The 22,713-nt window shown below is 48.3% G+C and overlaps 1 protein-coding gene across 5 annotated transcripts; it reads right to left on the bottom strand.

Annotated features, from left to right (window-relative positions):
- Positions 1-9,874: 9,874 nt before the first annotated feature.
- On the bottom strand, positions 9,875-18,512 carry Islr2 (immunoglobulin superfamily containing leucine rich repeat 2). 5 transcript variants are annotated; one of them, XM_029565078.1, is made up of 3 exons: positions 18,368-18,512; positions 14,919-15,043; positions 9,875-13,576 (listed from the first exon to the last, which is right to left on the bottom strand). In XM_029565078.1, exon 3 carries the CDS (start codon positions 13,566-13,568, stop codon positions 11,334-11,336), a length of 2,235 nt encoding a protein of 744 aa, XP_029420938.1. In that variant the 5' UTR covers positions 13,569-13,576; positions 14,919-15,043; positions 18,368-18,512; the 3' UTR covers positions 9,875-11,333. The 5 variants fall into 5 exon arrangements, with proteins under 5 accessions (XP_029420938.1, XP_008834699.1, XP_029420939.1 ...); XM_008836477.3 differs by lacking the exon at positions 18,368-18,512 and adding an exon at positions 15,608-15,767; XM_029565079.1 differs by lacking the exon at positions 18,368-18,512 and adding an exon at positions 15,564-15,596.
- Positions 18,513-22,713: the final 4,201 nt, after the last annotated feature.

The raw sequence follows: 22,713 nt of genomic DNA, 5'->3' as shown, positions 1-22,713 counted from the left end.
AGAAGGGGCAGAAAGATTGTAAGAGGCAGAGCTTATACTGAGTTCAATATTGTGTAACTGTATTCATTGAACAGCAAACCTAAAAATTTTATAGCCACTTTTGAAAGAGATGTATCTTTGCTCTGGAAATTTATGAGTATGTTAAAGTTGTAATGAAATGCTTCTTCTAAAAAATAAAAATATTTTAAAAATTTTTTAAAATTCAGTTCAGGGGCTGGAGAGATGACTCAGTGATTAAGAGCCTTGACTGCTCTTGCAGAGGACCTGGGTTCAATTCCCAGCCCCCACATGGAGCCTAACAACTGTCCATAACTCCAGTTTCAGGAAATCTGACATCTGACACCCTCTTCTGACTTCCTCAGGAATTGCACAACACAGGTGCATTCACATGCATGTAGGCAGTACACTCATACACATAAAATAAAAATAATAATAAGATATTTTTTAAAATAAAAGGCAGGGTCTTGTTATGTAGCATAGGTTGGCCTTGGACTCAAGGTCCTCCTGCCTCAGCCTCCTGAGTGATAGGATTACAGACAAGTACTACCACACCTAGCTAAGTAAACCACAAAGATGTTCAACATCTTGAGACACTGGGAAAAGCAAATTGAAACCATGGTGAGCTATCACTACACACCTATTGGAACGTCTGACATTAAAAATAGCAACAATCCATACATAGATCTTAGAGAAAACCTAAGGCTGTCATACCCCTAGACAGATGTGATTTCTTACTATGTGCAAAATATGGATCCTTAAATTTACAGACAAGTATCCCAGTCACTACACATCAAAGAAGCTTCTTTTTCAACAGACAGAGATTATTACAGAGTCCCACAACTGCTCATACACAGAAGTTGTCTGTGAATTGCCCAAGCCTAAGTGGCACATCTATGATGCATCCTCTACACCTAAGGCTCACAGAACATAGAACAGGGGATGAAGAGAACACTAATGCATGACCACACAAACAGTCCTACAGGCTCTTGGGACCCTTCTCATACAAACCTACAGCACAGCAATAGTGTCAGCATGTCCAAGACCCATGTAAACTTAGGCAGACAAAAACCCAGCACAGAACTGGAGAAATGAACAGAAAGCCCCAATCTTAGTTGAGGAATTATTGGCAGCTGATTACTGCTGGGTGAGGAAGAGCTGATCTTGAAGAGAGAGACTCTAGATAGGCTGACTAAACGCCGGTGGATGAACTCACACTGAGGGACATCTCATCTCGGGACATTAACTTTAACTTTACATAATAGGCCTTAATACAATTGACAGAATGTATGAACCCCAGTGGGGGTGCCATGGGAGGGTGCCAAAGGGAAAGGGGGAAGAGGTTATAAAGATGATTTTTATGCATGAAATACACAAAAATTCAATAAAAATTTTTTAAAAAAGAGAACACTAGTGCATCTTTCGGTTCTCATCAGTGAAGCTCCCTTACGCAACAGAAGGCCAGGAACACAAAAGGTCACAGATGACCAAAATGTAGAGAATAAGTATCTACAGAGTGTGGGTCCTTGGACAGGACTCCTATATTAAAATCCACCCACCCAGGGCTCAGGGACCATTTCAGAAGAGGGGGCGGAAAGATTGTAAGAGCCATGGAAGAGGTGCATAACCATATGCAAATAGAGTCCTATAGGCTCTTGGCACCCTTCTCATATGAACCTACAGCAGTGGTGTCAGCATGCACAAGACTCATGCAAACTCAAGCAGACAAAAACCCAGCACAGAACTCTAGAAATGGACAGCAGGCCCCAATCTTAGTTGAAGAATTATTGTCAGCTGATTACTGCTGGGTGAGGAAGAGCTGATCTTTATGAAGGGAAGGACTCTAGATAGGCTGACTAGACCTTAGTGGATGAACTTGCACTAAGGGATGTCTGGGGACACTAGACATGATAGGCCTTAACACAAATAACAGAATTATGAACTCCAGTGTGTGGTGGGGGTTATGGGAGGGTGCCAATGGGGAAGGAAGTATAAAGATGATTAAGATGTTCTTTATGAAACACACAAAATTCAAAAAAATTTTTTAAATAGTGACAATCTCAAATGCTGGTGATGATGCAGAGAAAGTGGACCACACTATAGTAGGCATAATAATGACCCTCCAAGGATAGATATGTCCTAGATGAGTGTAGCCCACACCTACAATCCCAGAAATCAGGATTACCATAAGTCTGAGGCCAGCCTGAGCTATGCAGTGAGTTCTACTAGCCTAGGCCCCAGAGTGAGACCCTGTCTCAAAAAAAACAAAAAACAACAACAAAAAAAAACAAATATAAAGGGGCTGGAGAAACGGTTCAGCAGTTAAGAGCATTTGCTACTCTTACAAAAGGCCCGATTCAGTGTCTAGCACCCACATGTTGACCCCTAATTAATTTGTGACTCCAGTTCCAGGGAATCCAATACTCTTTTCTGGGTGTATTGCTACTTAACTATCTTAGGACAATAATGCATCCATACACTATTCATGTACTATAATAGAAATATCTTGGGAGACTCGAAGAAATGTATAGTGTTAACTGTGGTTTATGCTGGCTGGGGAAATTATAAATGGTAATTTGTTTTCAATGCATTTCTGTATTTTTTCCAGTTTTCTATAATAGCACTACTTTCTTTAATGATGGAAATCTAATATACAGTAGCCACTGGCCACATGTATCTATTGAACATTTAAAATGTGACTGGTGTGACTGAGGTCTGGCATTTTGATTGCATTTAATTTTAGTTTACTCAAAATTCAAAACAACCACATGTGGCTGGTGGTGCTGTCTTGGCAGATCTAAAATGAGTCATTGACCTTTGTTGCCTCATTCCTAAGAAAGATGTTAATATTTTTTATTGAGTTATAGGGTCTAGGGAGGTGGGACAGTGGATAAAGCACTTGCTGTACAAGCATGGAGACTGGAGTTCTGATCCCCAGAATCCATATCAAAAGCTGGGCAAGGCGTGGTGGCTGCCTGTAACCCCAACACAAGCAGAGACTGGGGATCACCAGAGCAAGCTGGTCTGCTAGTACGGCTAACCAGAAAACTGGGTTCAATTGAGAGATTCTGCCTCAATAGATAGAGAGTAATTGAAGATGACACTGGACATCAACTTCAGGCCTCCATACACATGTGCACATGTCCACCCATACATATTCAAACATGTGTACACACATATACCACACATACACATGAAAAGAATTGTGACATAATAAACTTGACTCAATAAGCCTTAACAAATATGACAGAAAGCATGAAATCCAATAAGGTGGGGGCTATGGTGGAGGTACAGATAGGAGAGGGGGTCATATATAAATATGATCAAGATGTATTGTATGAAATGCACAAAAAATTAATAAAAATGTGTATTATAAAATTATATTATAAAAATATATATTTTAAAAGAATCAGAAAAAATAAAACAACTTGTGATATAATAAATGCAATTGAGGGTATAAATGTTAAGTGTATAGCCTGATGATTTTTGATATATACATATAGCTGGGTAACTCTTACTCAGATCAAGATCTAGGCCATTTTTAGTACCTTAGAAGACTCCTTGGAGCCCCTCCTAGTGATGCTTAGCAGTTTCCAACATTATTCTGACTTCCTTCACCAGCTACTTGTTTTGTCTGATTTAAATTTGCTATGAATGGCCCCATGCATTACATGTTCCTTTGTGACTGGCCCTTGCACTTGGCACTATGGCGTCAGTGCTGTGTGCAGATGCAGCTAGTCTTTTTCCTTTCTGAGTAGTATTCCATTGTAAGCCACAGGTCATTTCCTCCATTCTTCTGTTTGGGACTATTTCAGATAAACTCAACATGAACATTCTTGTGCTTATGTCCACCAAGTCTCTTATTTTTTTTATATATTTTATTTATTATTTTTGTCTTATGTGTATGAGTGTATTGCCTGCATGTATGTACGTACAGCTGTGTTGTGCAATTCCGTGGAGGTCAGAAGAGGGCGTCAGATTCCCCTGGAACTAGAGTTAAGGATGGTTAGTAGCTGCCATCTAACCCAGGACTCTAACCCAAGTCCTCTGCAAGAGCAGTCAGTGTTCTTAACCGCTGAGCCATCTCTCCAGCCCCAAGTCTCTTTTTTGATGGACATAAGTAGTCATATTTGTTGGGTACATATCCAAGAGTGGAACTAGGAAATCATAAAGAATATGTGTGTTTAGCTTTTGTATTTTGTATTCTGCCAAGCATCTTCCTAAGTGGTGATAACCACTCACATTCCCGTTAACAAGAAGAGAGTGCTAGTTTAAGCAAGCATTACTTTTTCTTTTTAAAAATACTTTAATTACTCTTTGACAATTTCATATATATATAATATATATATATATACACAATGCATCTTCACCATATCAACCCCCATCTACCTCATCCTCTCCCTCTAGACTCTTCAACAAGTGCTCCCTCCCCAAGCTTCATGCCTTCTTTTTTTTTTTATGACCCATTGAGTCCAGTTAGTGCCGACTACATGAGCATGGGTAACCTGCCAGTGGCCACACCCCTGCAGTAAAGCGAATCCCCTCCCCCAACAGCCACCAACTGCCAAAAGCTCCTCAGCGGGGGTGGAGCCTCATCAGCACCTGCCCCACCCGTGCTGGAATTATTGACTGACTTGATTTGGGGCAGGTAACCACAGCTGCTGTGAGCTCATGAGTTCAGCAGCCAGGCCATGTCCAGAAGACAGGCATTTTACAGTGCTCCTCCCTGTTCTTTAGCTCTTACACTCTTCTCTTACTGTCCTCCTTCATCGTGTTCCCTGAGCCTTGTGAGGTTGATATAGATGTCTCATTTAGGGCTGAACACTCAACAATCACTTCTTCTCAGTACTTGGACCAATTATGAATCTATATTACCTGCCACATATTGCAAAATGAAGTTTCTCTGATCAAGACTCAGAGCAGCACTAATCTATGGGTATAAACATAAACGTTTTTTAAGGATGTTGGTGTTTGTTTTTTTCATGTGTATGAATGTTTCACCTGTGTGAATATAAATGTACCACATGCATGCCTAGTACCTGAGGAAGCCAGAAGAGAGCATCAGACCCCCTGGAACTAGAGAGAGGATGGATGTTAGCTACCATGTGAAGCTAGGAACCAAACCTAGGTCCTCTGGAAAAGCAGCAAGTGCTCTTAACTGCTGAGCCACCTCTCCAACTCCAAACATAAATATTCAGAAGGCAGTTGAACATGTCTTTTTAGAAAAACAACAGTAGTAGCTCCCCTGGGTCTATGACCTCCCCAGCCATAGGCTTTTGACCAGGTTTACAGTACCAGGCATGCATTCCCTCCTATGCGGCAGGCCTCAAAGCCAGTCAGAAAACAGTTGGTTATCCCCACAACAGTTATGCACTTGTTGCATGAGCACATCTTGCCTGGAAGGTGGTATAGCCTGCAGGGTCCACTGCTGCATAAGCTCTTTGATGACTTTTCTCTCCTATTGGTCTGCATGGCACCTTTCAGCACTATGAAAGCCTGTCAGTGGGAAGTTTCCAGGTCAGTTCCTGCTTGATTTCTTTATGTGTCACAACAAAAGTGTGTTGTGTCCTCAGCAATGGAGTCTTACCATCTAGTTAAGGGGAGTAACCAAGAGCAATGGCAATATTCTAAGCAAGAATTACCTTTGTTTTGTTTAGACAAGGTCTTCCTATGTAGCTCAGGCTGGCCTAGAACTTGATATGTAGCCTAGGCTATCCTCAAACTCATAATCATCCTGTCTTGGACTCAGGCAGGCATTACTTTTATAATCAGGGGGAAAAATGCTATTTTGAAACAGAAGACAGAAATACTTTTTCTGGACTCACTCCATAAATAGCAACAGATTTAACAATATATGGAACATATTACCTTTCCGAAAATCAGATTAATCAGATTAAATCAGAGGAATCAGAAGGAGCCTTGGCTTGATAGCTAAGAGTTCTGGTATTGGAGTCAGAGAAGGAGACAAACCTCAATTCTACAAATCAATAGCTGTATGACCTTCAGAAAGTACTAACCATCTCTGTTCTCTGGTTTCTTTGCCTGCATATTGGAATAATAATAATGCCACCTCACAGGCTTGTCACAGGATTAATAAAATGATGATTGTAAAGCATAACATAGGCCTGGAATATGGCAGATATTCAATCAACTTTGGCTTTTATTGGTATTATTATTTGTGTTAATATTAGGCAGTGACCATTAGAATAGTCAGTCTGTGCTTAACAACTCACTTTTATGAAAACACATTTGGAAATTAATTCCCTGTCATTATTCTCCATTTCAACGCTGATTAATTCTTTCCAAGTTCTCTCATTTCTATGACCCTGGCAGTTTTTCTCTCAAATGGTTGGATGTGTTTCGGCTTTTAGACTCAATTTGAGGACCAGTTTGCTAGAGTGTTGCAAAGAGAAGATGCATCTAATTTGCCAAAATCAAATTAACTCCTAATACACAAGGGAGTATGTTTAAGAATGAACAGTTGATAAAATATAAGCATTTCTGTCCTCCATGTTCCATAACTTAATTATTAAACTTAGACTCACATGCCCAAACAAAGCATATACAATTAGCACAATTTTTTAACCATATCATCATCAGACTACTTAATCATCCAATCTGTTGTCTTCTCAACAGATTTAAACCAGCAAGTTGGATTTCTCTACCCAGCATGGGGTCTTTGAATGACTTTTTAAAAAATCCATGTCAAGTCTTCTTAAACATACTGGTTGATTTTGAATTAAATGTTAATGTTGCAAGACAGTTTATAATTCATTCTGTTCTATAGGCCAGTCACAGCAGATATTTCATTTTCAATATAATGCTATTCCCTATTGAGCCCTAAGGAAAAGTCTTGTCACTGAACATATAGCTGTGGGTAGGTGTGTTTCAAATGCAATCAATTAATTGACAAGTGGAATGGCTCTGCTTGCTCCATCCCCAGTTTTCTAGCTTGATTTCTCTTGTCAATAGCTTCATGTTGCAGGTGTATAACAAAGTATTTGTTAGGTCAAGCATGGTAAATTCTGGACTCCACATGGAGTCTTTGTTATGTCCTGGTACCTGTGCTTGCCGCCCCCCCCACCTCCCCAAGTATTCATTTCACCTGTGAGACAGAGCCTCCCAGCTTCCCCTGCTCAGTGCTCATGAGCTCCTGGTCCTTTTTCTGCAGGTGATGCTTTTTCTGATACAGACAGCAGTCCATCTTCCCACCCTGCCCCACCCCCGAGAGTGCTCCGTACTTGGGCTCAGTGTTAACAAATCCTGAGTGAGATAGTCACCGCAAGATGCCACCCTTCCCCCTTTATCTACTGAAAATCATTGCCCTGAGAACCAAAGAAGAAAATTAAAACTCTCATCACTATCAGAAAGTAACGTCTGCCTCTCCTACTTTTGGATACATTAACTTGAGTCTGGGTTGTTACCCAGCTATCACTGTCGAGGGCTACATTCTGGAGGCAGATCTGGAAGCTGGTCCTCACACCAGCTCCTTCCTTGCCAGAGAAACCGTGCCTTCCTTTGTTCCTTCATATTAATGGATTTCTCTTAATAGTCCTCAGGATGGTTGTCATTCTAGCTGATCCTTAGGAAACACGTGTGGGGGAGCTCTCCTTTCAAACCACCTTTCTGCAGACAGGTTTCTGATTGAATTCAAGGCCACATCCTGGGCATCTGGTTTCTATAGCTCAAAGAATTACTGCTCGACATAATGCTCTGCTGTCATATTGCATTTTCTGATCATTTTCCAGCTCCCTCGGTTCCCAACTAGACACACATACAGCACACACATGCTTGCCTGCATGCACATAGCCTTCAGCTCATTGGACACCATCTCTGTACGGTATCCAAATACATTTTATGACCACACACCCTGGAGAAAACCAAACTAGCATAGCACCTGAAGCATACAGTAGGTGCTCAAAGAAGGTGCATTGAATGAAAAGTGGTGGTACTCTGGAGTGAAGAATGGAGATGAGGACCACACCTCCCTGCAGGTCCCCACAGGGCATATGCCAGTGGCAAAGTCAGGCTAGAGGGATGACAGCAGGAGAGACTCAAAACTATTCAGCAATCAGCTCCATGGTGGTGGAAGGAGTGAATAGTGAGTCCCCCACCTCTGAATAAACACAAGTCAAGGTCAAACAACCACATGATGGGAACACTATAAGAAAGACTTGAATCTCAAGTGCGCAGCTGAATTGGAACAACTGCAAGGGAAAAAGAGGGAAAAGGGGAGAGGGGGTGATAGAATAAAATCTACATGGGGCCAGAGGAAAATCAGAGGCTAGGGACCATTCTATGCATATGCAAACATTTGGACAGAAACCAGAAAGTTCCTGAGAAAACTTGTATCTTAGTACATGCTGACAGGAGCCCCAGCACCCTGGCCTCTAGTCTCCATACCTCTGGGTCCTATCCTATAAGCAGAGCCTGCAAGCCTGACTTCGCTCAGGGAACACAAAATCTAGCTGAGTAATGCCTGTTCCTCTGTTTGGAAGCTTGGTCCCAGGCAAAAAAGGGGATAAACTTTCAGCTTCCCCACAGAGTCCTCAAGCTCCTTCTGGGTATCTAGAAGGCTGCCAATTCTTAAGGGAGAACAGGAAGGAACTGGGCATGCCTGGTTCACATCTTTAATCCTAGCACTCCAGAGGCAGAGGCAGAAGGATCTCTATGAGATTGAGGCCAGCCTGGTTTACAACATAGCCAGACTGGGGCTACAAGGAGACCTGTCTCAAACAAGCAAGCAAGCAAGCAAACAAACAAACAAACACAAACACAGAGTACTCACTGGTCCAGTCAAGCTTGTATATAGGTATAATCCTGTGAGCAAATTCATGAACCAGTCCTAGGAATTAAGTCAGTTCCTACCCCCTACCAAGTTGCGATTCCTGGCCAAGTTGGGCTGCAAGGCTGGGCTTGAGCAGGAAGCTGAGGGAGAGCCTGGGGCTGGGATTAAATTCTGGATGTCTGACCTGGGCCTGCTCTTCACCTTAAACCTGTCCAATTAGAAGACCTGGTACCCATGTTCTCTGGTCTTTCACCGCCCTTCCCAATCATTTCCTACCTTTTCCAGGCACAACTGAACCCCACAGACAGTCCAATCCCAGCACTGGTCAGATGCATCTACTCCTGATTCCCCTTGTCTTTCCTGGTTCCCATTTCTAGAACAATTAAACCAGTGTGATTTCAGTCCCGATTCCAGGGTGAGCCACTTTAGCACTCCAGGCATCACCTCTGAAAGGCACATACTGACTTTGTTGTGCAAGCCTGTCCAGAGGAGTGAGCCTTAGGCAACTTTTTACCTTTTCCCCATCATTCACCTTTTCTGAGATGTATTGAGACTTCTCTCTGCAAGTCCCTGCAGTCCTTGTCTGTGAATCCCATCCCCCACCGCTTCTCAGCGAGCTGAGACTGATGCTGAGAAACAGAAACTAGGCGGTACACACACACACACACACACACACACACACACACACACACACGCACCAGCACACCAGCACCAACAGTCTCAACCAAAGAGAATGGTGGTGTTGAGCTTACTTCACTGCTGGTGGCGCACACATACCTACTCCTCCTGGAGGAATTCCCAGCGTTCAGGGTCTGCAGACACCAGCGCTCTACTCTACGCAATCCCCAATCCCGCCCCGCTCGATTTCGGCCTCTTCTCACCCCCAAGTGATCTCACCTCTCCACCACCGATTGGAAGCATCCATAGCAGGATCAGGTGTGAACACCTGACAATATTACCCGACCATTGGGCAAACACCCAAGGACCCTCAAAAAGCGGCTTCTGCGATTTTCTTAACCCCCCAGCCTCTTTCCTCTTCTGACCCCTCCTCTCTCTCCCCCACCCCCGAAAAAGTCATCAAGCCCAGTTCAAATCGATTACTTTATTGACTGTTTACATACAGAAGCATTTAAAAAAGGACGTGGGCTCCGGGGGCAACTCCTCCCGGGGCCACCACGCTTGTGCTGCACTTCGCGGAGCGGGCTGGTCCGTATGCTGAAAACCCCACCCCCGACGCTTTGTAGAAAAAAGAAAACCAGTCCCAGCCAGAGTCCCTGCGCCACGGCCACCCTCCCCCTCCCTCCTTCCTTGCCCACCTGCCCTCCCGTACGCCTGCCCTCCCGCCCCCCTACCCAACACGGTTACACTTTATAGGACACAGACTTCTATAGACCACGCCCTGCGGGCCCTACACTATTCTGGAAGGAGGGGCGGGGCAGGGCAGGGCTACGCGAGGACCCCGGGATTTCCCCCCAACTTCGCACCACTGGTTGTCTAGCGCAGGCTTTGTGCGTAGCAGGGCGCTAGATCCCTTGAGAGATGCGTCCCGGGAGCCACAGTTGGCTGCCTACATCCCCAGAGCTTTCCTGCTGGAGTCTGGGCGCGATAGGGACGCAGAAGCCACTGTGGTGCTCCACCAGTCTCTGGCAACCGCAAGACACAGACTCCGAAATTGGCCAGGGACCAAGCCCGCACTTTGCACAGAAAGGGGCGTGTGGTCTGACAACTTTAAATTAGGAAACGGAAGAAAAATGATTTCCTCTCTCTCACCTGATACTCCAGTTTCCTAGAAGTTGGGGGCGGGGCGGGTGTTAGCACCGGACCCAGAAAAGTCGCTGTCTTTGAAAACAACGAAAATAAGAAAATCAGAGCTTGGAGCTCAATGGCACCCCAGGCACCAGGCTTGGCGCCAACTGGACAAGAATTTGGCCGGGGTAGGGATGGAGAGAAACTGGGATTAAGGTTACTGTAGGGAGGAGGTTTTGAGACCAAAAATTAGCCTGCCTCTGACACATGCAACTTTGAAAAAGCGGAGTCCAGGGTCGAGGTGAGAACACAGCGCTCTAGGCTGGGGACATGTCCTGGGGTGGAGGGGAGGTCCTGGGCAAATCCCAGAACCAACTGCGTTTGTAACCAGGTATGGTCAGCGACAGTCGAGTTCCCCTGGCCTCCAGATTCCAGGGTGGGGCCGGTTGAGAGGCTAACTTCTCAGATTATCATGATGGAATGGAGGGCATAGACCCGGACTCGCCATCAGTGGGTGGTATTTTACAAGAGGTAGGAGCCCGAGGCTGTGCTTTAAGTGGGGGTAGGGGTTGAGCCCGCAGAGAGAATGACCATGCCTGGCCGGCCACTGCTGATTTGGGCCCACTTCTACTAGAAGTCCCTAGTAGTGAAGGCTGGGAGGGCTAAGGGTGCAGAGTAAGTGAAGGTTGGTAAGAGTGGGGTGGGGTCCGGTGAGGGTGGGAAAGCCCTCCCCATCCCTAGGCGTCTGCTACCAGGTACCCAAGGCAGAGGTGGGATTGGGCAGGACAGGCGTGCTCGGGGCTCAGCCTGCGGTCTGCCTGTAGTTGCCGTTAATCTCCTGGGCGATGTTGACCGCCTCCGCGCCCAGGGGCAGCCGATCGCTGTACTCTGAGCCGGCCTCGAACTCCTCTTGGTTGGTCTTAGACTGGGACTCCACCAGTGAGCAAGCCGCCAGACTCTCCTCCCTCTGCAGGTCTCCGCTTGGGTCCCCCTGCTCTGCGTCTTCATCAAGGCCCTCCTCCGGGACCTCCTCTGGCTCCTCACCTCCGGCTTCTCCACCTGCTGGGTAGCTTTTCTCAGACTCAAGGTAGGAGGCTCGGGGGTCGAAGTCGGCGGCGATGCGTTTTTCCATAGGATCGGGAGCCTGTGGCCGCAGGATTAAACGGTAAGGTTTGCCTGGGTGTTTGGCCAGCAGATGGCAGCAGGCGGCGCCTAGCAGGGGCACGGTTGCCAGCACCAGGAGGAACACGCTCACCGTCACGATAACCAGCAGGGAGGGCAGCTCTTTCTTGGTGGAGAACACCACTCGCACGTGGCACGCTTCGCCCGCCAGCGCTAGGCACACGGAGTAATTGGTGCCCGGCCGCAGACCGCGGAACCAGTATGCATTGACGCCCTCCTCCACGCGTGACCACTGCACAGCCGCGCCGCCCCCGGCCGGACACAAATAGAGTAGGCGCAGGGGCCGGCGTCCAGGCCGCCGAGCTCCGGAGACCCCATCTGGTCCGGGGCCCCAGCGCGTAGCGAGAGGCGTCAGCTGCACCCGGGCTTCACGCTCCGCCACGTCCAGCGCGATGACTCCCAGCTCGAAAACGTGTGGCTTGAGCTCTGAACTCTGGTTGAATGCGTGGTTAGACACGTACCGAGCGGGATCCCCGTGGCCACAGTGCTTCTCCTCCACTGGATCTGCAGGGTTCTGATCTTCCTCCTGCTCTCCTTCTTCTGTCTCCTCCAGCTCCGCCTGGGTTTCCCCAAGGATGCTGACCCGAGCCATGCCTTGGCCTTTGGTTTTGCCCTCAGGTTTGGAGGGCAGGACGCTGTTGCTGCGACTCTTGGCTGTGGCTTTGCGCTCAGAGGTTGGGGCCTGTGCATCAGGTTCTCCCCCTGTTCCAGGAGCGTGTTTTGGCGGCCCAGCTGCAGCTACCGACACCCTTACTGACGTCGAATTGGCACCCAGCTCATTGTGTGCACGGCAGGTGTAGATGCCTGCCTCCTTGGCACTCAGGAGGGGCACCAGCAGGGAGCCATTTGCTAGGGCCAAGAAACGAGGGGTGGCTGGGGGCGCAGGCCAAGCGGGTGCTGGAGTCGGGGTTGGGGCCTCAGTCTGAGTAGACAGGTCCCTATCTTCTTCACCTTCCCCATCCTCTGCCTTATCTCCAACGTCTTCCCGGCTGGGGACCGGTGGCTCTAAGACTACAGTACCACCCGGGATCTGAAGTTGCCATTGCAGGCGGGGTGTAGGGTGGCCTTCCGCGATGCAGTGTAACATGAAAGCCAAGCCTGCGGGCAGAGGGGTGCCAGGCGCTTCTGGCGGGGGTTCTGCGCTCAGACGCACGCTGGGAGGAGCGCAGGGCAGGGCAGGCAGGCGGTGCACAGGCACTCCCTGCAGCTCTGGAGGTGAGGCACATGCTATAGAATCAGGCTCGGGCAAGGAGACGCGGGTGCTTGCGGCCCAAGCTTGTAGCCACACAAGACCACAGCTGCAGTGGAAGGGATTGTGGTAGAGCTGAAGGTGGGACAGCGCGCTTAGGGCATCGAAGGTGCCGGGCTCCAGAGTACGCAGCCGGTTGTTGTTGATGCGTAGGGAGCGCAGGTCCGGCAGCGAGCCCAGTGCATCTCGGGGCAGCGATCCCAGGTGGTTGTGGTTCATTTTCAGCAGCTGCAGCGCGCTCAAGTTACGAAGGTCGTTCCAAGGGAAGTTGGATATGAGGTTGTGGCTTAGGTCGAGGTTTTTGAGCTGACTCAGCACGGCCAATGCCCCTGACTCTACAGTGCGCACCTCACTGTGCGCCAGCCACAGGGAAGTGACCTGCGTGACGTTGGCGAAAGCCCCACGTCTTAACACCGTAATCTTGTTGGCGGACAAGCTCAGCGTGGTCACGTTCGCGGGCAGTCCTTCAGGGACCTCGCGCAGCTCCTTGTACGCACAGTCTGCAAACTGGTGAGCATACTTGTCTACACAGGTGCATGGCTCGGGACATGCTCTGGCCATTCCTAGCAGCGCCCAAGCCAACCACAGGGCTCGACGGGTCTCCATCACCGCTCCTGCATATGGAAGCCAAGGGGGAAGAGAGAAGGTGACTTACAGAGTCCCAGGTTCCTTCCCCTAACAAGCTCTACCTCCCAGACTTGTCTAAGGTTGACTCCAGGGCTCCTCTGTGACCAGAAACTTCTCTTTGTCACCCAGTGAAGCTCAGTCAAAGTCTGCAGGTTCAATAATGCTTGCTTCCAGCGCCCTGACTTCCTAGTCTGGAGGGCATGAAGCATGGCCCTGTTTTCCTACCTATCCCCTGGCCCTGGAACTGGTCCCTCCAAAGGCACCACTGCTTGTGGTCTGTGGTGGGTTCTACACTGACCCCTCTTTCTAAATCTTCACTTAACCTGGTGAAATGGATCTACAGAAAGGATATTTTCGTTCATGACTGGCTGTCCTCTCTGGAATCCTTTGTCCCACACGCAGTACTCACACACAGTCCCTTGCAGGCAACAACAATACAAACAGAAGCTCAGGCATCTCCATGCAGCTGCCATCTACAGGACTTGATACTCTTATCAGGAGGTTCACAATGCATTGCCTAGACATAAAAACACTGGCACCCAGACAGCTTCATAGTCTCCCTGAGACCTCATTGTTCTCTCCACTGAACCCAGCTTTGGTACAGTGCTTTCCACCACAGTGCAAAGCACTTTTCTGTTCACTGTGAAAATTGACAGACACAAGGACATTAAGTCCTTATATGAACCAACCCACACACAGGGACATAGGCACTTCTTGCATGTGCACGTAGCCCCCCTCTGAGACTGAAACCTGAGCAGATGAGCAATATGGAGAAGTTGTGGAGGTGGCTTGCAGTGTGAGATCTGGGGAAGCCTTCACCCACTTACCCATCCCTAGCCTCCTGCTGTCTTGGGCTGCTGTTCCCCTCTGGAGAGAGTCACAACAGCCCAGTCAACCTTCAGTCTGGGAAGGAAACCCTCCCCCATGCCTGGATCAAGTCTATTATGGGGTTAGTCACTATGCTTCCTCTTTGGATCCCACAGATCCCAGGTGGCCCTAGGGGAGCAGAGGGGCTCCTAGCCCACAGGTTAGGGGAACAGCCAAAAGCTAATAAACCTGGAGAAGGTTCAAGATTCTGAACCTTTCTGCACAGCTCCAGGATGTCTAAGTTCCAAGAGCCCTCCCCACCCCGTTTCTAGTCACACAAATACATTAACATAGACTCCCTACCCCCACTTGAGACTCCTGTCAGACTTGGCAGAACCCCTCCCACACCCTATCTTTGGGATTACAGGTCCCCTTTCTGCCTTTGCTACTAAGGGTGGCGGCACCTCCCTTGTTCCTCCCAGACAGCCACCTGACCCCAGCAGAGCCCTAGGTTGGACCTACCCTCTAGGTTGAGGTTGTGGGGGTTCCACTGCTTATCCGTTGCTCTCTGACTTGCAGTGTGCAGCCTGTGTCTGCAAACCCTTCTTCGGACAGTCCAAGAGAGCTTCCAGCATCTGTTGCTGCGGCTGTGAGGAAACCGGTTGAAAGGGCGGAGAAAGGGACAGGTAAGTGTGCGGACCACCCCCACCCCAAGCCTGAAGTCCCACTTCAATATTTCCTTTCCTATTTGTTCGTCCCACTTCTCACAGGCTGCAGGTTGGAGAGAGCCCTCGCGCGCGCGCCCCCGGGCTCGGCGGGAACGCGCATAGCCTCTCCCACCTCCTGCAGCGTTTACGTTTGTTAAAGCCATAGAGACCCTCTCCAGGCCAGTCACGTCGGTCACCCGGGGGCACCACACGCCCACAGCCCTAGGCTCAGCTCTTCCCTACCTACTGCACCCCTATAACATACTCTTAACATTTACACACTCACTGACATTGTCACTATTCCTCATGTCCACCCACACACGCTGGCACACGCGCAGCCTCTCCACTCGACCTTCACTCTTAGGAATTACTCATCACCATGTAACAATCGCATCAACGTGCTGAGTCCTCGCTACCTCCACACACATTTTCACAAGCACACCTTCATCCGAACACTTACCGTTCTCTTTTGCGCGCGCGCACACACACATTCTGCTCACTCACCCTCACACGCCCGTCCCGCCAGCGCCCTGGAGCTTCGCTGTTAATTGTATGCGAGTCATTTTTACGCCCCGCAGCACGTGAGGCAAACCATCTTTGAGGAATTTGGGAGAAAGAAAGGCATAGGAGGGAGGGGGCGTGTCTTTGCTTTAAACACTTTTCTTTTTTCTTTCTTTCTTTTTTTTTTTTTCAAATGCAAGCAGTGGCGCAGAAAGACCTCCAGCGGGACCGACAGAGCTGCGCGCAGCCTGGCTAGTACCGACCCTTTGCCTCCCGCTCCCCGCTGCTAGCCCCCTCCTCCCCGAAGCCACGTTCAACACGATGCATAATTGATAGTGTTAGCAGAGCGCCTCACCCTCCCTACCATTTTTGCCTGGATCTGGGCAGACATAAGCCCTGGTCTCCCCCACCCCCGCTGTCTAACTCGCCAGATGAGAGCGTGCAGCCCTACAGAGCTTGGCGGGGAAGAGACACCCACCTCTCTAGTCCACCGCCAATCCTGCCCAGACTCTTTAATCCGGAACTCCACAGTCTAGTCTTTTGTGGCAAAAACCCAACCTGCGTACTCCACTGCCGGTGGGCTAGCGTGTGTGCACCGTGGGGTAGGGCCTGGGCACTTGGGTGTCAGCAGAGCCCTCGACACTAGCTTGAACGCACTTAAGTACCTCACTCCGCCCTTGCTTGCTGCAGAATAGGGCGCTGAGGCTGCAGAAGATAGCGGCGACAGGGACAGGGATGGTTACAAAACGTCTGCTTCTCTTTAGCACCATGGGCTAGGGACTAAGACCCAAGCATTTCCTACACCTACCCTCTCAGCCTCTCTAGCAAGCATACTGCTAACCCCTTCACCACCACCCCCTTCTACTAAAGCTGGGATGGGGAACCACCGCCCTGCTGTCTCACACCCTCACACAACAGCTGGCCTCAGCGGACCCACTGTTCTCTATCTGTAGCAAAACCCCGACATTTCTTTTGGCGACAAGCAGACGGAGGCGAAGGGATGTCGAGGCATTTGGCTAAAACGCCGCCATCCCACTCCATGCCTATGGATCCCCCCGGAGGCAGAGCTGTTAGCCAGAACCCGAAAGGCTTTGGGGGACACTCAGAGCCGGCTCCTCCCACTCTTCCTGTAGACACTGTGATCTTGGGGCGCATGTGGTCTCCCAGCCCTCATCAGAGGCAGCTTTCTGTCTTGTTGAGTCGATTGCACGTGTTTGGGGCTTTTGCGGAGATCAATACCCGGATTTGAGTGTTAAGCATTTTAATGAGCTGGAGAGAGGGTGGTGGAGGGAGACTGGGAAGAACACTGCATCTAAAGAGACCACCCGGCTGGGTTTGTGAATTAAATATGAACAGACTGGTGCATGCCCACTTGGGGTCCCTCCGTCTTTCCTATTCCTTGTTACAAGAACCAGCACTTTTTACTCTGCTAATTTCCGAACCTAGATGGTCTGTACACCTGCTCAGACCTGGGGTCCGATAGACAACTCTGGAATAGGGCGCTTAGTTGGTCCCAGGAAGGTGTCTTTAAGAAGAACAGTGGGGTGCCCTGCGAGCCCTGGCCCATCCAGAGCAGGACCCTAGGCTGGGACAGAGCCCTGAGGTTTGGAGCTGGAGTGGCGCCAACAGCCGACCTGGCACCGACTTCTTTGTCTGCAAAGAAAGGGCGGGGTGTGTGTGTGTGTGTGTGTGTGTGTGTGTGTGTGTGTGTGTGTTCTCCTGGTATGTTGCCGAGGTTCTAAGAACTTGAGGAGGCCTCGCCCCAAAAAGGGATTTGAGGGGGCCAGGAGGTGTGGCAGCAGAGGGAGTGAAAGGTCTGCTCTGGGATGTCGAGGGACTGTCTAGCACTGGAGACTTTCCCGGGTCAGGGAGAGGGAGGTATATGGCGTGGTTGCGCCAGGGGTAGCGAATAGTGTCTCCGGAGGTTTTCACCTCTAGTCCAGTTCTTTTTGAGTGTGTCCGGGAGGCAAGCAGGCAGAGGGACAACTTGGAAGGAGAGAGGGACCCAGGCTGGAAGGGAGAATGGGTTCCCGAACTCTCCCATTAGAGCTTGCCTGGACCGCAGGGCCGTGCCCAGCTGGTGTCTCCGAAAGCTGTTAGGACTCTGGCTGTCTTTTTCCTAAGGACGCAGAAGCCAGAGGGTTTCGTGTGAAAAGAGCCTTTCCAGCGCCCCAAGGGTAGCTAAGGGCGTGGCGACTACCCAGCCTTGGATGCGGATTCCTCGAGGACCCAGGCGGTTCTCACCCACTCTACCTCAAAGCGCTTCGTTGCCCGAGTCTGCTCAGAGAAGAAGACACCCCCTTAAACCTGTCTTCAACCCTGGAGAGCCCATGCCCTTCTCCGCAGGGCTGGAGCCCAAGTCACCCCTGGAAGAATCCGCCGGGAGTCTGGGGTGGGAGCAGCAATTCCGGGTTCAACCACTGAGCTCAGCTAGAAGACTAGGCGCATTGCCCGCCCCGCGCGCCAGAGCAAGTCTATTGCTTATACAGTTAATAAGGCTACAGTTACAGAGGGACCAGGAAACCGGAGGGGAGCGAAAATACCACCCCCGCCACCGTCTACGTCTTCGATCGTCAAACAAACAGGCACTTAAACGGGTGAGTGAAGTAGGAGTGGAAGAAAGGAAGGATACAAAGTTCCAAGGTCCGAGAGCAGGGACCCCAGATTCAGAATCCAGTTCGGGCATAAGCTTTTTTTTTTTTTTTTTTACCCAAGAAGACCCGGGGAAGAGAGCTGAAATCCCTGGCTTCTTTGTGGACTGACCTCTAATTTCAACCTTCTGGGCCGGGGATCATAGATAAGCCCTGAAACCGGAAGGGTCTGTGCTGGTTTGGAGCCTAACCCTGGTCCCCGCGCGCCCCCTGCTGGATAACGCCTGCAGGGCACAGAGGCAGGATAGCAGGCGAGGTCCTGGCCTAGGCGAGCAGAGCTGCGGTTTGAACTGGACACCTAGGCTCTGCCCAGGGTTCTGTGGTGCTGGAGCGCAATGCTCTGGAGGGACGCGCTTAACCAAAACCCGGAAGCTTTCCCTAATGCTCCCCACCGTGCGCCCCAAGAATATGTGACTTGCCCTCCTTTCTCTTGTTTGGCCAGTTTATATCTCCACATTATTCCTAGCACCCAGGTATTGTTCCATTCTCCTGGAGTCCCACGTAAAGTCAATGAGGGAGTTCAATTGGATTGAAAAGAAAGCCTCCTGTGTATCTATCTCCCTTACAGGGAGTGCTTCCTCTTTCAGGCCTGTCCCTCGGTCTCATTACATTGCCAGAGGATTCTAAAATGTCCCAGAGTTGGCAAAGAAAATGTATTGACCTTAAGAAAGGAAAAGAAACAGCAAGTGTTGAGGTTATAGATTTTTGACTAAACGTTTAAGACAGGAAACATTGTGAGCACGATTCTGCTGCAATTGTGTTCAATCACATGCCCCTGTATTTTAGGGCTTTTTTTTTTTTTTTTTTTTTTTTTTTTTTTTTGGTCGTTTTGAGACAGGGTCTTCCTGTAGCCCCAGCTGGCCTGGATTCGCTATGGAGACCAGGCTGGCCTTGAACTCACAGAGATCTGCCTGCCTCTGCCTCCCGAGTGCTGGGATTAAAGGCATATGCCACCATACCCTGCCCATGCCCCTGTATTTTAATGTGTCATGTGGACATTTTAATGGTCTTGCCTGGGGATTCAGGAAGAACTTCCAAGAACAAGAAAGCCAAGGCCCAGATGGGTATCAAACGTTTAAACATCCCCCGCATAGCAGCCAGCTCTGGAGACCTTCCCTACTGCTGCCCTCTAGCCACACACTCTAGAATGTCACTGCCACACACTTTATAGTGTCTGTCAGGTAAAACATATGCACATGCACACGCACACACACACCGTGTTCCCAGCAATTATTTGTGCTTGTCTTTCTTAATTTCCATGAGAAAGATCACTCCCAAGGGAAGCCAGGCCCTGTTTCTACACTATCACCACCACGTCTCTGTAGCATCGAACTCTATCATACACTAGCTATGGGGCTCTGGCTGAATTACCTAATCTTTCTGTGCTTCAAAGGAAAAATAATGAATAAATGAGATTGCCTATGATCTGGGGACCTTGTGAAGGTTAAATGAGCCAAGCTATTGCAAAGCACTCAGTATAAGACACTTAGTGCTCTGTGAAGTAGCTATTATTTTTTTCAGCAATAGCTGGATAAAATGGTCCACTATTGTGGTCTTGTAGACTTGGATACAGGTATGATGAAACATGCAACCACATGCACCCCTACATGCTTGTGTACCGCTTACCCCAAAGGGAAAGGAGCTTGGATCTGTCCCTAGACATCCTTCATCACCACCTGCCCCCTCATACATGCAGTCACATTGCCATTATTATTTGTAAAGGTTTCTGGATTCAGATTCGGGTCTTGGGGCTGTCAACCAGCATGTATGCTTGGGAAGACAGACTTGTAGCTGCAGCCTTGGCAGAAGGTTTTTAATTAAAACCACATTCTCTTTAAGTATTTATTGGGCCCTGAGACTTTATTTTCTAGGGAAAAACAAAAAAGAATCTCCATTTGTATGTGGGAAGACTGTTAATTTCAGGAGAAAATAGCCACCTGTGGCAAGTAGCTGGAGGCAACCAGAGAAATTTCTGGAATGGTTCAAATGAAGTCTGACATTATTAATAAACCTGGATCTAGCCTGTAACCTTCCTCCAAGTGCTTTCATGAAATTAGCTTAACGTGCTGGCAAGACCATTTATTGCCATAAAAATTAACGATGGCTCTTCTGGCAGCAGCTCATGTAATTATCTGGGTGTGTGTTTGTCTCACTGAAGCTAGGGACTTCTGCATAGAAGAGTCAGCACCCTTCACACAGTGTGCTTAGCTGCCCCACTCCAACCCAGGCAGGGCTGGCTCCCTCAGGAGAAGGCCTGAAGTAGCCAGCTTCCCTATAGACTGCATGTGATCCAGAGGGGAGATAGGGAGGAGGCATGATGGGGGATGGCTTACTGGTTAAAGGCACTTACCACTGAGCACAGTGACCTGAGTTTGATCCTAAGGGACCCACATGATGGAGGGACAGAACTGACTCCTGCAAGTCATCCTCTGACCTCCACCTGTACACTGTGGTAAGTGTATCCATGAACACACACACACACACACACACACACACACACACAAATAAAATGAAAAAAATTTAAAGCACTTAAGGGTTGGCAAGATGGCTCAGAAGTTAAGAGCAGGTACTGCTCTTGTGATGGACCTTTAATTTGATGCCCAGCACCCACATTGGGAGTTCACAACTGCCTATAACTCCAGGTCCAGGGGGATCCAGCACACACACACACACACACACACACACACACACACACACACAGTTAAAAATTTTTGAAACAATTTATTTTGTTTTATTTATTATTTTTATTTTATGTGTATCAATGTATTGGTTGTAGGTATGTAAGTGCACCTGTGTTGGCAGTTCCCATGGAGCCCAGCAGAGGGCATTGGAGCCCCTGGAAATGGAATTATGGACGGTTGTTAGCTGCCATGTGAGTGCTGGGAACCGAACCTGGGTTCACTGCAAGAGCAACCAGCGATCTTAATTGCTGAGCCATCTCTCCAGCCTTGAAATTTTTTTTTTTTTTAAAAAAGAAGAGACAGAGTGATGAGGGGTTATTGTGCATGATCCTTCTGTCAATAGCAGGAATCCCATATCAATGAGTAGACCGGTAAGGGTGCCAGCTCACAAAGCAGGAAGCCAAGCTGGCCTTGGGACTGGTTGACTCAGTGCTTTGCCCCATTATCAGCCCCAGGTTCTTTTTTCCTGTTATCCTTAACAGAACTAAGACTGTTTTCACTGATACTATTGGAGAGCTTAGGCAGCAGCAAGGGCAACATGCTTATCACTAACAGGCTAGTGCTCAGCTTCTTAAGCGGAGGTCCTGACCCCATATGGGGTCATATAACTATGGAGGTTGTGAAAACTTAGGCAACAGTAAAAGTTTTCTGAATGTGCAATGAGCAATCATTGACCTGTAATGAATCTGGGATGTTGCTGGCAGCCCCTGTCCGTGTTGTAACTCATGACTTCACTGTAGCCTTGGTTGTGAACATAACACAAGCATTTTGCATTACCCATGCCATCAGGCCACACACCACCATCCAACATTGCCTGAAACATTTTGACTCAGATTGGAGACTATTGTATGTTATGAATTTCAGGTTTTAAAAAATCATGCATACAAAGTTTTATGCTCTCATAGAAACACACTTTTTCTTTTCTATACATTATTATTATTTTTTAATGTGTATGAGTGTATTTCCTGCATGTAGGTAGGTGCACCCATGTCATTCAATGCCTGAGGAGATCAGAAGAGGGCGTCGGATCCCCTGGAACTGGAGTTATGGATGGTTGCTAGCCATCATGTGGGTGTTGGGAATCAAACCCAGTGGGTGTTGGGAATCAAACCCAGGTCCTTTGCAAGAGCAGTCTGTGCTCTTAGCTACTGTGCTACCTCTCCAGCCCCAGAAACATAAAGTTTTAATCATAGAAGACAAGACAATATTTTTTGCAATCATACCTTGGTATGTATCAAAATAATATATCTTTGGATTGTATTGTATTAGAATGCTTGATTTTAAGAATTGCTGTTTGAGTTCCTGACTTTTCACTTTCTAAAAAAAAATTGCTAGATGAATTCTGGCTTGGAACTAAGACAGCACTTCCAACAATTTGTAAAATGGCCCTAAACATACTACTGTTTAGTACTATGTATTGATGTAAAGTGGCTTTCTCAGCATTGGTGATCATAAAATCAAAATATCAACCAACTCTGAAAAACATTGAAGATGCACTAAGTTCTGCAGTATCAAATAGTCAGCCAAGATTTAATTCTTTATGTAAAAATAAACAAGCACATCCATCTCACTAGTCTGAAAGTTGATTTGCTTTCATCTTTAATAAATGGTAAGGTTGGGATGGGTGTGGTGGCACATGCCTTTGGTTCCAGCACTCAGGAGGCAGAGGCAGCCAGACAGGCAAGCCAGGGTTATATAATAAGACCCTGACTCAAAACATAAAGAACTAGCCAGGCATGGTAGTGCATGCCTTTAATCCCAGGCAGAGGCAGGTGGA

The sequence above is a fragment of the Nannospalax galili genome, unplaced genomic scaffold (genome assembly GCF_000622305.1).
Source record: "Nannospalax galili isolate Female #2095 unplaced genomic scaffold, S.galili_v1.0 scaffold54, whole genome shotgun sequence".
Lineage (NCBI taxonomy): Eukaryota > Metazoa > Chordata > Mammalia > Rodentia > Spalacidae > Nannospalax > Nannospalax galili.
Note: the sequence above shows the minus strand (reverse complement) of the source record. Positions and strands in the feature narration are given on the sequence as shown.